Source organism: Nuphar pumila, chromosome 11 (genome assembly GCF_984573655.1).
Source record: "Nuphar pumila chromosome 11, dmNupPumi1.hap1.1, whole genome shotgun sequence".
Taxonomy (NCBI): Eukaryota; Viridiplantae; Streptophyta; class Magnoliopsida; order Nymphaeales; family Nymphaeaceae; genus Nuphar; species Nuphar pumila.
Genome location: NC_143259.1, coordinates 63,027,421 through 63,043,068, shown reverse-complemented (window position 1 = coordinate 63,043,068; position 15,648 = coordinate 63,027,421). Strand labels below are relative to the sequence as shown.

The 15,648-nt window shown below is 35.1% G+C and overlaps 1 protein-coding gene across 2 annotated transcripts in view; it reads right to left on the bottom strand.

Annotated features, from left to right (window-relative positions):
* Positions 1-1,525, bottom strand: part of LOC149822399 (anaphase-promoting complex subunit) — a 173,641-nt gene extending 172,116 nt beyond the window's left edge. The window contains exons 1-4 of one of the 2 annotated variants that reach the window (XM_089981389.1): positions 1,255-1,525; positions 1,145-1,174; positions 886-1,045; positions 670-791 (exon numbers count right to left, since the gene is read on the bottom strand). In XM_089981389.1, the coding sequence (XP_089837515.1) occupies positions 670-791; positions 886-1,045; positions 1,145-1,174; positions 1,255-1,425 (483 nt within the window). In that variant the 5' untranslated portion in view covers positions 1,426-1,525. The remainder of the gene's footprint in view (positions 1-669; positions 792-885; positions 1,046-1,144; positions 1,175-1,254) is intronic. The other variant, XM_089981390.1, reaches the window with a different exon arrangement.
* Between the last annotated feature and the right edge of the window lie 14,123 nt (positions 1,526-15,648).

Below are 15,648 nucleotides of genomic sequence, written 5' to 3'. Positions count from 1 at the left end.
GTGTTACTCATTTGTGTAGTAGACATGGAAGCCTGAAACTAAAATATCATCTGCAAACTACACAACATTAACAGGTCCATAGCATGAATTGGAACCCCATAAGGATTTTTTGCCTTCCATTCTCAAATGTCATGGTGCTTTTTTTAGTTTTAAAAGAAAAAACTTGTGACGGAATCAGATACATAGAAAATATCTAGAAAAGGGAGGGTGAAGGCTGGGTAGGATAACATGGAGATTGGAGAGGAAAGATCGTGGATGTTACGCATTGAGGGAAGAAAACCATGAACATTCTGTAAAAATCAATCCATGAGAAATCATCAGGCTTTCTCAAGAAATTCTCATATTATGCTTGCCCCTGCTTGGTTCCGCCCCGGAACATGTATGTTTATGCAGTAACCAAAAAGGCAACAGACAATTCGTGAAGAAAAAAAATTTATGCAATGCCATTATAGTATATAGCGCATCACAAGATACTATGAGAGAAATCAAGGGTATACAGCTCCCAATGACGTTAGTCTCCCACCACCTAAAACACCATAAAGGCTAATGAGGCTTCTATGCAAATAATAACCTGTATAATTTTTAACGTTAAAATTTGCAAAAACAAGATCAAGATACAGACAGATGTTTGTGGCTACCACATAAAATAACCACTAATAGAATGTCTACCTCAAAGGATAATATATTGAAAGTAAGTATGCAACGACGAACAAACATGCCCAATATGCTATTTGTGTCCAATGATATTTGGTCATCCTCCAAATTCGCTGTTTCATTACTCCCGAAAACAACTGTAAAAGTAACATCAATCAATTTTAAATCCTTAAAATCAAATTATCCACACATCCATGTTAAATTAATTATGGAATTAAAAGAAAAACTGACCTTGCAACCCAGCAAAAAAGTTGAACAGTTCATCAGCTGAAGATAAAGACGAGAGACGTTCAGTTAACCGATGTCCAATATACACATCTAGTTCTCTTGTGACTGCCTTGAGTTGCATAATAAGCCGTTCAAGGGGTTGCTCCACAAAGTCATCGATTGACTACAAATGAAAACGAACGCCATTCAAAATGTATTCAAAGAAAGAAGGAAGGTGAAATCACATCACAATAAGCTACACATAGAATTTAGACAATAATACCTTATAATCCCATCTCATGGAATATCTCAGCTTACATATACCACACAGGGAATTAGCTTTAGAAAAAAAAGACAAGGAAGAACGAATGTCGGGTTTCGCAAAGGTTTTACCTTGATCAAAGAGATCAAGAAGATGGCGAAGCGATTGTGTTGCGGGACGGATGAGAATGGGAAGGGGACGGACTCCGGCGACGGCGTCGCATACAATTGGATGAGGGCGCAGACGGAGATCTTATGGGGAGTGAGAGTGAACGCCGTGGCGGGCTTCCAGATTGTCTCCATCGCAGCGGATTAGGGCTTGCGTTAGGGTTTTAGGTTCAGGGTTCCAGATCAGCTAGAAGAGGAGGTTCTTCTTCACTGAGAGGAATCCAGCCCTAGCCAACCACAGAGGATGTGTGTGTGTGTGGGTGAGAGAGAGAGAGAGAGAGTTTTGTTGTCTGGAGGGCCATTTCCCTCTCATTTTGAGGTTTTTGAAGAATAACGAGTCGGTAAAGGTCTTGTGACTCGTATCGGACCCAGGTTTCCGGTCTGGTGGAACCCATCTTGGACTCTTCAATACTAGGTCTGGTCTCCAGGGCTAAGCGATGCTTCCATTTCGCAAGCTGACCTGCAGCACAGTTCCTGAGAGCGAGGGGCTTGGGCTTGGGCTTGGGCTTGGGCTTGGGCTTGGAGTTTTACCATAGGGGCTATTGACCTTCGTCTACCTCCCTCTGGGCTGTTGCACCCGTGTTGACACGGCACGCTTGCACCTGCCGGTCCCTCCCCTGTACCAGGTACCTTTTGGACCGGTTCGAGGTGGACCGCTGACTCGACTCAGAAAAAAAATGAATTTTTTTTTATTTTTTTTATCTTTGGCGATGGAAGCAAGAAAAGAAGAAAGAGGAGGGGAAGAGAAGAAGAAAAAATCCTAAATGCCAAAGGAATCAAAAACTCTCTATAATTGAGAGAGAGGAAGAGAGGTGGGTGGTCTTAGATGCCCCCTCGCATCCTTTTCGTTTTTGTTGTTAAGAACTAGTCAGCATGCCCGGACTTACGTCTGAGTAAGCTACCTAGGTTAGACACGATAAGATTGGACTTGACACACCTGACAGGTCCAAAATGCTCATTGCCTTAGCAAAATTTTGAGGACCCATTGACCCATTTGTATGATCAATGAAGTCTGATGACTGAAAGCGGTCGGATAGAGGATGAGCACTTTGTTAGGTTTTAGATCTTCAAGAACCAAAATATTCACAACACAGGTAAAAATGAATTATTTTTTGTAGATCTCTTTATTTTTTTATGTGTGTATTTTCTTTGTACGAGAGGGAGACCCACTTTTTATAGACCATGTGTTGGACTCCTAATTCCTGGTGAAAATGCCCCCCTCAATCTATGTATATCAATGTCAGTTATGATATGCAAGGCCTTAGATGCTTTTCTAATAACCTCTCATGCACGTATAGGGACGCAAGGCCGTTGAAGTGGCCTTTTCTCAACTGTTCTGGATCATCTCAATTAAAGAGTATTTTTATTTCTTAATTAGAGAATCCAGCCAGTTATAGCCACAAATCCTAACATCTCCCACTTGACTATAAGCTTATTAGAGACATTTAGTGTGAAAGCCTACTTTCACTCTAATAGGCTTTTGCACTTGTACGCTCACTACTTTAGTATTCTATACATGTAGATTTTAACATGGGCATCATGAGGATTTCTTTCACACTAAGTAAACTATCCACTCATAAAGTCTTACACACTCATATGTTTTGCAAAGACATCCTCAGTAACATCCTTTTGTCAGTGGATCGGCTACCATATATATTGAAGATAAATAACTAATTGAGATTTTATTTTTCTTTATCATGTCATAAATATATTGATATTTTACCTCAATATGCTTACTCTTAAAGCTATCAACTCTATAATTCATCAGGCTTATTACAGCTTTATTACCACAATATATTTGGACTGGTTCATTTAGGATATTCAGTATCAACTCACTAAAGAAGCGACTAATTTAGACCCTAAAGGTCCCAACCACATTAGAAGCTATATATTCAGCTTATTGAGTGTGTAATGCCACACAACCCTGTTTTTTGCTTGACCAAGAAAAAGATGTACCTTCCAATATAAAGACATGTTCTAAAGTGGATTTTTCATCATCAATGCTTCCTGCAAAGTCCGCATCTGATTAACCAGTAAGCTTTAGCTTTTTTACTTGGTGACATAACTTAAAACCCTTAGTTCATTGAAGATACCTAAAGATTTTTTTCAGTACTTTCCAATGAGAAATGTCAGGATTACTTTGATATCTACTTACTAGACTTACAATAAAACTAATGCCTAATCTAGTATACAACATAGCATACATCAGGCTATCAACTGCCTAAGCGTAAGAGCTTTATGTTTCTTTTGGGTAATTATTATTACTTAATTTCATTCTTTTCACAACAAGAGTTAACTTTTATTGTTGTTCATTTTGAATTTCTTCAAAATATAGTCAAGATATCGTTCTTGACTTAAGTGAAACAATTTAGATTGTCTGCTTCTTGTGATTTTGATTCCAAGCACATGAGATGTTTTACTCAAGTCTTTCATCTCAAACTGAGATGAAAGCCAAGTCTTACTTTCAATAGCCATTCTCATGTCATTCTCTGCTATAAGTTTATTGTCAACATATAAGGACAGAATGATAAAATCACTCTCATTTTTCCAAACATATACACGGTGGTCTAGCTTATTTGTAACATAATGCAATTTGGTAATTGTCTTATGAAAGGTCATGTACCATCGTCTAGGTCTTTGCTTAAGACAATATAGGGATTTCTTCAACATGTACATCTTATCCCCTTGATCTTCTATAACAAAGCCCTCTGGTTGTTTCCTATATATAGTCTCTTTTAGTTCACCAATCAGAAAGGTTGTTTTTACATATATTTGATGTAATTCAAGGTCATAGAATGCTACTAATGCCAATATGATTTGAATAGAAGCAAACTTCACTATTTGGCGAGTAAGTTTTATCATAATTGATGCCCTCACGTTGAGTGTAACCTTTTGCAACCAATCTTGCTTTAAACTTATTAATGATCCCACTAGCTTTATATTTTTTTTAAAGACCCATTTGAAACAAATTGCCTTGTGATCGTCAGGCAATATTGTCAGTTCCCATACTATATTTTTTCAATTAAATCAATTTCATCTTACATTGCTTCAATCCATTTATTGGATTCATACAAGCTAATTGCATCCTGAAAGCTGAGGTTATCAACAACTTTCTCCAAATCAATGGAGGAACATAGTTCCTCTGCCAAGAACATATAATAATCATCTAAATAGGATATAGGAGCTCTGGACCTTTTATGTCCAATTATACATTATGGAGACTGTTGTAATTCTTTGTAAACGGCACAAAGATCTATGGTTCATTTAATGGCATACCATCATCATTTGCGATATCAAATGGTACATTTTCTTCTTGATGATCAAACTCTCATTCCTTGTTTTCTAGGAATTCGACATCCCTACTCTCTATAAAACTTCTTTCAGGGTTATACAATCTATAACCCTTTGAACCTTCAGGATAAATCAAAAAAATAGATCTTATTGTTTTATTGTCTAACTTATCCTTTAAACATATAGGAATCAATGCATGTGCAACCGACTCCCACTTGAGAAGATGAGTCAAATATAGTTTTCTACCAGTCCATAACTCATAAGGTGTTGACTTAACAGACTTTGAGGGAACCCTATTTAAAACATATATGTCAGTACAAATAGCTTCTCCCCAAAATATCTTTAAAAGTTTTGCATGTGCCAACATGGATTGAGTCATGTCTATTGGGATTCGATTTCATCTTTCAGCTACACCATTCTGTTAAGGGGTGTCAAACATAATAGTATTATGAGTAATATGATTGTCATAGCATTCAATTTATTTATATCAAAAGCAGTTACTTCAAGGTGGAATAGACCGTGGTTTGAGTTAAAGCGACCTGTGAGTTTCACTTGTCAATGTTTTCCCAAAGTGACCTTATTTGGTCGAAAAACGGACTTCAAAATCTTTCTTCACAAATTCAACAACTGACACAAAATTCCTTCTCATGGAAGGTACATACAAAACATTAGTCAATAATAGACTGCTGCAATCAACAAACAACTTATACGACCCAATACCCATGACATCACAATAGGTGTTGTTCCCTATATAGACTCTCTGGTCTCCTGCCTTCAAATCTTTCATCTCTACAAGGCCCTATTTGGTTTTGGCGACGTGCCAAGTTGAACTTGAGTCGATCCACCATCTAGGCAGGTCTCCATCACTTACTAGCGACTCAAAGACTATGCATACAATCTCACGACTAGCTCTTAGCTTAGTCATTTTGTTTTTCTTTTGTAGATCTAGGCAATTCCTCTTGAAATGCCTATGTTTTCTGCAATGAAAACAATTTCCTTTTGATGTTGGTCATGGAATTTTCTTCTGCATAAATTGCCCTTTGTTATTATTATTCTTAAATTTATTGGTTTATTTTTATTTAGAACATATAAAGTTTTGTCATGAATAAGCACATACTTCATCTTGCATCATCATATCGTGAAGTTCGTACCATTGAGGTTCTTGATTTTAGACAGCTCAACCATAATTACTCGGTTTGTCATTTTCCAACCTTAAGATAAAGAGACAATACTAGGATTAAATTAAATTATTCCACTAGTATTAATTTTTGAAATTTTAAATATGCCTAAAAATCTCTTTTCTATAATTTTTGGAAGTTTTGAACCTCTTTTTATAATTTCATAAAAGCTTTGTCCTTGTTCTAAAATTTTTGGTTTAATCAAACTGCTTTTCAGCAATTTCAATAAGTTTAAGGTACCTATTCACAATTTTTTGTTACAAAATTACTTAGATTGAAAATAAACACAAATCTAAGTACTGAAATATAAATAATAGACAAACTAGGTACTAAAATGTAATTATCACAAATTCAATACTTTTCAAGAAACAATAAAAATTTAGGCATTAAACAAGAAATAATTAATAAAAAAAACTATTTTTTTGCAAAAATTAGAAACAAGGGGTTTTTCATAAAAAAACAAAACGTGAAGACCCTTTCTAGAAAAACAAAAAATACAACATTGTTTATGTGAAATGGTGTGTTGTAGTGTGTTTTTGTAAAAAAAAAAACAAGGGTCTAATCTTGATTTTTTAGAGATATTAAGTACCAATACTAAAAAACAAAAATTTTATGTAAATACTTCGAAAAGAGGGAAACTCATTTAGGTTTTCCTCTTCGATTTTTCTAAACAGAGAGAGAAACAGGAGGTGCAGCCAGAGTTGTAGGCATTCTTTGGTGGACCACTGGCGAGTCGCTACCTGCAGTTAAACCACTGCCTCACTTGGTGGTCTGTAGTTTCTCTGACACCCTTTTAGGAACGACGGCAGCCTAGCGGAGCTGCCTCTCAACGACAACACAAACTTCTCCACGGCCACCTACTATGACAGCCTCCTTCCAACGATGCAGGGAGCAACCCAATGCTTCAGCAATCTTTGACGAACCCCCTTCAACCCTCTCTCTTTCTTTTTTATGGTCTTTGTTCAATCGAAACATAGAGGAAGAATTGAGAGGGAATAAAGGGTTTTTGACCCTCTCTTCTTCTCATCCCTCATGTCGAAACTGAGAGAGTGGAAAGTCGTAATGGATCTTCCTCTCTCTCTCACTCAGTCTTCGTGAGGAAGCAGAGGGTTTCAGCCCTATGCTCCTCCTATTTCTCTGACAGAAAACCGAGGGGCTTTGCCCTCTCTTGACTACATTGAGGGCTTCACCCTCAGGTATGAGATCAAAACAGAGAGGGAGGGTCATGATGGCTGGTGTCATAGTCCATCTGAGTCGTCAAGTGCCACTGAATAAACATTACATGATTTTTTTATCTCGATATTTATTTGTTGTAATTCTATAATTTTTTTTTGTAATTCTATAATTATTTTTTATAACGTGACAAAAATAAATATATAATTCTTTTTTTAATAAGCATAACACACAAATGCCACTGAACAAATCGTTGTAATGTTTGGCCTTCATAAAAAAAAATCGAAGAAGCATTTAGCGTTGTGTACTGCTCAAATTATGAATTGCTTTTACGAGTTGTCTTCATATTGTGATTTACACAAACATTGATAAAAGGCCGAAATGATTTGTACGTATAAAGACTACGTACTATCATAATTTGCTTGATTTCGATTGCCTTGCAACCATTTCTATAAGAGATCATGATTTATTTTTTATAAAAGGTGTTCCATCACAATCTGTATAGCCATCCCACCAAAACCCATCAAATAATCGAACCAAATCTGTTTGAATGTCCTATTTCGATTTGCCTTTATGAGCTTTGTCTAAGCAAATGATACGTTCCATCCCGATTTACATAATTACTGATTCATAAATGGCGAAAAATAAAAATAAACAAATCGACACGATGTTTAGACTTAGTAAAGAACAAATTGAGTTAACTTCAACGATACAGACATCATTGTGTAAATCATTCTGAGATAATATCTGGTACAACAATTCAGATACAGTATATGTACAACAATTTGTCTTATTGTGATTTACACAATGATTGATAAAATGAGAAAAGTAGAAATAAAAAACAAATCGACACAATGTTTATTGGTGAAGTATAAATCTAGGTAACTTGATAAATACAAATCGATCGACTTAGAACCATAATTCTTTAAGTTTCATAATATAATAATATTTTTCCTATCATGATTTGCTTTTACAAGCTATGTCTATGTGAACAATATGTCTTATCGCGATTTACACAATGACTTATTCATAAAAGGCGGAAAAGAAAAACAATAAACAAATCAACAGGATGTTTAGACTTAGTAAACTATAAATCGAGACTTAGTTGCAAATCAATTTCACTGTAACGATACGTGTTATCGTGATTTGCTTGATATCGATTATACTATTGTGAATTACTTTTATGAGCTTTGTCTATGTAAACAATATATCCTTTCATGATTTACACAATGACTTATTCATAAAAGGCGAAAAATAAAAATAATAAACAAATTGACACGATGTTTAGATTTAGTAAAGTACAAATTGAGGTAACTTCAACGATACATCATGACCAATGGTTTGGCTTAGATACAATACATGACCATTATTATCATTATCAGCATCACCCCCACGTCCAAATAGTAATGTGCTTCGAATGCAATCCAGGTGCGCATGAAATCCAGCTTGCTAGTGCAGAAAACTTCGAGGCAGAGCTGACAAAGCTGCATATGGTATGGATTCCAACAAACAAAGAAGATGGAGCCCGCATGATTGTAGCATATTTGTCATGAAGTATATCGAAGATTAGGCAAATATTTTCTAGCTGTGAAGGATGGTTTGCGAATGATGGAGGGTCCGACAATAGAAATAGATCAAATAGATGGTCATCAACATTACCCCCTGTCTATCATGTTGAGTATCTGTGCTTGCATTGGTATGACAACAACGATTGAGGATGATTATGGTCATTATATTCTACGTAAGCTTCGATATACTTAATCACAAATATGCCACAGTTGTTTATGTCATGAATATATCAATGTATACACAAAAGATAACCACCGTAATCAACATCAAAGATTATACAAATCTTTCCTCATAGCGTGAAACAACTACGGTATTAGCATCAAACCCCATCTATCAAGCACAGGTAGAAGGAACGCAGAAGAACAAAGAAGAAAGAAAAATACAAAGAAGAAGAAGAAGAAGAAGGAAAAGAAGAAGAAGGAAAAGAAGAAGAATAAGTAGGCAGAGGAGAAAAAGAAGAAGAAGAAGTGCTACCGCAGAAAAGAGGAAGATAGGTTAAATAGATTAGGGTTTTAGGCCTGGATAACAGATCGGGTATGGTTTTACATAGAATAGGGTTTTACATAGATCTATATTAGGGTTTTACAAACATATCAATATCGTTCACAAAGACAAACAAAGTCATATCGTTATCGCGGTAACTTCATAAATACAAATTGATGTCCTGATAATTATTTGTTGGGATTCTATAATTCTTTGTTGTAATTCTATAATTATTTTATGTAACGTGACAACCTATAAGTGTATAAATCTATTTTAATAAGTGTAGCACACAAATGCCACTGAACAAATCATTGTAATGTTCGACTTTCGTAAATAAAAACCGAACAAGCGTTTAGCATTGTGTACTGTGAAAATTATGATTTGCTTTACAAGCTGTATTCCTATCGCGATTTACATATTGATTGATAAAATGCTGAAATGATTTGCAGAAACATTGATAAAAGGCTGAAACGATTTATACGTATAAAAGCTACGTGCTATCGCAATTTGCTTGATACGGTTTGACTTGCAACCAGTTCTATAAGAGAACTCGATTTGTTTTTTATAAAAGGTGTTCTATCATGATCTGTAAACCCATTTTTTATAGAATATAGGGTTTAGGGTTTTGGGTTTTAGAATTTAGGGTTTAGGGTGGTTTAGGGTTTAGGATTTAGGTTTTAGGATTTTATGTTGTAGGGATTAGGGTTTAAGATTTAAGGTTTTAGGGTTTAGGTTTTAGGGTTTAGGGTTTGTTTTCCTATCGCGATTTGCTTTTACGAGCATTGTCTACATGAACGATATGTCGTATCGTGATTTACACAATGACTGATTCATAAAAGCCGGAAAGGAAAAACAATAAACAAATTGACACGATGTTTAGACTTAGTAAACTATAAATCGAGGTAACTTCATAAATACAAATTGACGTAACTTCATAAATACAAATCAACATCATTCATAAAGACAAACAAAGACATATCATTGTCACAATAACTTTATAACTACAAATTGACGTGATTTACAACCACATTCATTTATAAAATATATGAGTATTTAGTTACAATACATCATGACCACTAGTTTGGCTTAGATACAATGCATTACCATCATCATCAAAGAAAACAAACATCATCACCAGCATCAAACCCACGTCCAAATAGTGATGTGCTTCGATTGCAATCAAGGTGGGCATGAAATTCAGCTTACTAGTGCAGAAAGCTTCGAGGCAAAATTGAAGTATATCGAAGGTATGAATTGTAACAGGCAGAGAAGATGCAGCCCGCACGACTAGCATATTTGTCATGAAGTATATTGACTATTAGGCGAATATTTTTTCAACTACGAAGGATGGTAGTCACCTTAGAGATAAGTATGGAAAGCACCTTCAGTTTATTGAGTGGCCTTTGCTAGTCACTGGGAATGATAGAAGACAAATCTATCCACTAATGGAGGTCCTTATCTCTTTACAAGTTTTTTTTGCAGCACATAGTGATAATTTCAGCAATTAGTTTCCCTTTCTATGTGAATCGATGGAGAAGATGAAGCTCGCATGACTGTATCATATTTGTCATGAAGTATATCGAAAATTAGGCAGATATTTTTTCAACTGTGAAAGATGATTTGCGAACGATGGAGGGTACGCCAGTAGGAATAGATCAAATAGATGGTCATCAACATCACTCCCTGTCTATCATGTAGAATATCTGTGCTTGCTCCGATATACAAGGAAGAAGATGAAGGCAGAGGAGAAAAAAGAAGAAAAAAAGTAGAAGAAGAAGTTGCGCTGCCGCAGAAAAGATGAAGAGTTGTTAAATATATTAGGATTTTATATATGGACCACGGGTCGGATAGAGTTTTACATAGAATAGGGTTTTACACAGATCTATATCAGGGTTTTATATATACTAGGGTTTCATGCACGTGTACACAAACCGACACGATGTTTAGACATAATAAATACAAATCAAGGTAACTTCATAAATACAAATTGATTTACAACTTGAGACCGATTTAAATAACTGTTGTAAATCGATTTCACTGTTTTGTTCACAATATTTTAGTAACAGTTGCAAACTGCTATGAGTAAATCATAATATTACATAGCGATATCGTTCACAAATACAAACAAAGACATATGATTGTCGCAATAACAGTTGCAAATTGATATGAGTAAATCGCTATATTCCATATCGATATCATTCACAAAGACAAACAAAGACATATCATTTAGGGTTTTGGTTTTCGGGTTTAGGGTTTATAGTCTAGGGTTTAGGGTTCAGGGTTTCTGGTTTGCGGTTAAGGGTTTAGGGTTTAGGGTTTTAGGGGATATAGGGTTTAAGGTTTATAGTTTAGGCTTTAGGGTTTTAGGGGATATAGGATTTGTACGTATGAAGGCTACGTGCTATCACGATTTGCTTTTACGAGCTATGTCTATGTCAACGATATTTTCTAATCATTTTTACGGGTGATTAGGGTTTAGGGTTTAGGGTTTAGTGTTTAGAGATTTGTCCTATCGCGATTTGTGTTGACGAGCTTTGTCTATGTGAACGATATGTTCTATCGTGATAGGTTTAGACTTTCTAAAGTAAAAATTGATTTCACAGTTTCATTCACAATAAGATTTACAACTTGAAACCAGATATGAGTAACTCATGATATTATATCGATAATGTTCACAAATATAAACAAAGATATATCATAATTCTACATACAAATCGACGTCCATACATATAAAGATATATCATTGTCGCAATAACTTCATACATACAAATCAACGTTTAAATAATTATTTTTTGTAATTCTGTAATTCTTTGTTGTAATTCTATAATTCTTTTGTGTAACATGATAATCTATAAGTGTATAAATCCTTTGTTGTCCTATCGCAATTTGCTTTTACGAGCGTTGTCTACGTGAACGATATGTCGTATTGCGATTTACACAACGACTAATTTATAAAAGGCAGAAAAGAAAAACAATAAACAAATTGACACGATGTTTAGACTTAGTAAACTATAAATCCAGGTAACTTCATAAATACAAATCGACGTAACTTCATGAATACAAATCGACATCGTTCACAAAGACAAACAAAGACAAACAAAGACATATAGTTATCGTGGTAACTTCATAACTACAAATCAACATGATTTACAACCATATTCATTTGCAAAAAATATGAGTATTTAGTTACAATACATCATGATCAATGGTTTGGCTTAGATACAATACATGACCATCATCATTAAAGAAAATAGACATCATCATCATCATCAACCCCACATCCAAATAGTGATGTGCTTCGAGTGTAATCCAAGTGCGCATGAAATCCAGCTTGCTAGTGTAGAAAGCTTCGAGGCAGAACTGAACAAGCAGCACAAGGTATGGATCCCAACAGACAGAGAAGATCCAGCTTACTAGCATATTTGTCATGAAGTATATCGAAGATTAGGGAGATATTTTTTCAACTACGAAGGATGGTTTGCGAACGATGGAGGGTACAATAGTAGGAGTAGATTAAATAGATGGTCATCAACATCACTCCCTGTCTATCATGCAGAATATTTGTGCTTGCTCTGGTATACAAGGAAGAAGAAGAAGGAAGATGAAAGCAGAGGAGAAAAAGGAAGAAAAAGAAGAAGAAGTTGCGCTGTCGTAGAAATGAGTAAGAGTTGTTATATAGATTAGGGTTTTATACATGGACTACGGGTCGGGTAGGGTAGGGTTTTACATAGAATAGGTTTTTACACAAATATATATTAGGGTTTTACATATTCTAGGGTTTCATGCACATGTACACAAATCGATACGATGTTTAGACTTAGTAAATACAAATCGAGGTAACTTCATAGATACAAATTGATTTACAACTTGAGACCGATTTAAATAATGGTTGCAAATCGATTTCATTGTTTCGTTCACAATATTTTAGTAAATCGCTATAATATATATCAATATCATTCACAAAGACAAATAAAGACATATCGTTTAGGGTTTAGGCTTTAGGGTTTAGGGGTTTAGGGTTTTATGTTGTAGGGATTAGGGTTTAAGGTTTAGGTTTTGGGGTTTGGGGTTTAGGTTTTAGGTTTAAGGAATTTGGGTGCTACGGGTTTATGGTTTAGGGATTTAGAATTTTGGGTTTAGGGTTTTATGTTGTAGGGATTAGGGTTTAGGGTTTAGGGTTTTATGTTGTAGGGATTAGGGTTTAGGGTTTTAGGGTTTTATGTTAAAGGGTTTAGGGTTTAGGGTTTTAGGGTTTAGGTTTTAGTTTAAAGGATTTTGGGTTTTACGGGTTTATGGTTTAGGGATTTAGAATTTAGGGTTTAGGGTTTTATGTTGAAGGGATTGGGGTTTAGGGTTTAGGGTTTAGGGTTTTAGGTTTTAGTTTTAAAGATTTTGGGTTTTACGGGTTTATGGTTTAGGGATTAGAATTTAGGGTTTAGGATATAGATTGGTTTTGGATTTCATGAGAGCTAAATGTGTCTCACAAACAACCCAATCCAATCACCACCCCACCTAAACCCATCACACAATTGGGATTTACGTTTACAAGCTTTGTCTATGTGAACGATATATCCTATCGCGATTTACATAATGACTGATTCATAAAAGGCGATTCATAAAAGGCAGAAAAGAAAACAATAAACAAATTGAGACGATATTTAGACTAGAAAAAGTAAAAATTGAGGTAACTTCATAAATACAAATCGATTTACAACTTGATACCGATTTAACAGTTGCAAATCAATTTCACTTTAACGATTTGTCTTATAGCGATTTGCATTGACGAGCTTTGCCTATGTTAACGATATATCCTATCATGATTTACATAATGACTGCTATAAACAAAAAAGAGAAAGAAAAAATAAATCGACATGATGTTTATTGGAAATCTACAAATCTAGTTAACTTGATAAATATAAATCGACTTATAACCAAAAGACTTTAATTTTCATAATATAACAATATTTGTCGTATTACGATTTGCTGTTACGAGCTTTGTCAATGTGAACGATATGTCAAGAAAAATATGGGACAAATCGACAAGATGTTTAGACTTATTAAACTACAAATTGAGACTTAGTTGCAAATCGATTTCACTGTAACGATACGTGCTATCGCGATTTACTTGATACGTCCTATCATATTGACTAGTTCTGTAAAAGGCAGATGAAACAACATTTTTTAATTTAATTAATATGCAATGCAATTTATTTTTGTGCGATATGTGAAACAACGTTTCCTTTATATATGAATGACACATCGCAAAAGTTCAGGAGGGTGTCACTTCGCTTTGCTTCATGATGAATGAATAGATGAACCGACGTTTCCTTTATAAACAACATGTTCATGAATCAAGCATAAAACCTGAGTTGTATTTTGCAAAGGGGGTATCGATGCTGAAGAAGGAGACATCCACAACTACACGGCTAGTGATGGCTAGGAAGGAGACAACGACTGCTATACGGCCAGTGATGGCGAGGAAGGAGACGATAACAACTACACAACCAACGATGGTGAATCAGGCATATATTGTCTAAACCTCGTGATGAGTTTCTTCAAAATTGATCTCTTTTATGGTGTATATTCGATTTGTGTTGTGTACTGTAAAAAGAAATTTCAATATCATTTATTGAATATTCTGCTAATGTCAGTGGAACATCCACAAAACATGGTGCCTGAAAACTCAGCAAAGAGCTCAAAGATAACATTAATTGGCTGCAAGACGAATTTGCAAAAGGAAACACTATCAGTAATTTTGTATGTATGAAACCATTATCAATTATATATTTACGTATGCCATGGGTATGTATGTTAACATGTGCATATTTGTTGCAAACAGACTATGCCTAAACACGTGCATATATGTTTATTTTCTTTTTTGATTTACTCTTGTTGCTTCGTGTTTTAACCTCACTATTATTACTGTTTTGTTCAACAGAGTTTTGTCCGCCGAATGCCATACTCTATTGGATTTCAAGATGGACTACCATGCTGGGGTAACGATGATCACTGCAGAGACTTTTGGTCAAGTGAAAATGTAAGTGAAGAAACCTCTTATCCAAGTTTAGGCATAACAGTCCTAACACAATTTGTACTATCGATTTGTAAGATATTGTATCCATTTGCAGATATTGATTCCTACACTCAAGCAAACTTCTCAGCATTGGGTCTTATACGTAATGAATTTACAGAAAAAACAACTATGGTGCTACAACTCATTGAACTTTCACACTGGTGTACAACGTGACATTATGCATTTGTTAAGTTTCCATTTATAAGTGTATTGTATCTTGTACGGTGGGCCATAATTTACTTGCTTCTGCATTAACCATAGGAGGGATTCGTCAAAGACGTTTTGGGTGTCGACATTGGCGAGTGGAGGTTTCGCTCAACACACAATGCTCCTTTACAAAATAATGGCATCGATTATGGCATATTTGTAATGAAGTATATTGAAGTAATATATAATGGACGAGAACCTGATTTTGACGTTGTATGCTCTACACTTAAATATGTTTTATTATCCTCTATTATTGGGGAGTCAATTTATATATTGGTGTCATGTTACCTTTTAGTTGTAGGATGATATAGCTGAATTTCGCAAATAACTATGCAAAAAACTAACGGAGTTTCTAATTACGGAAGAGAAAAAAACTCAACCGAC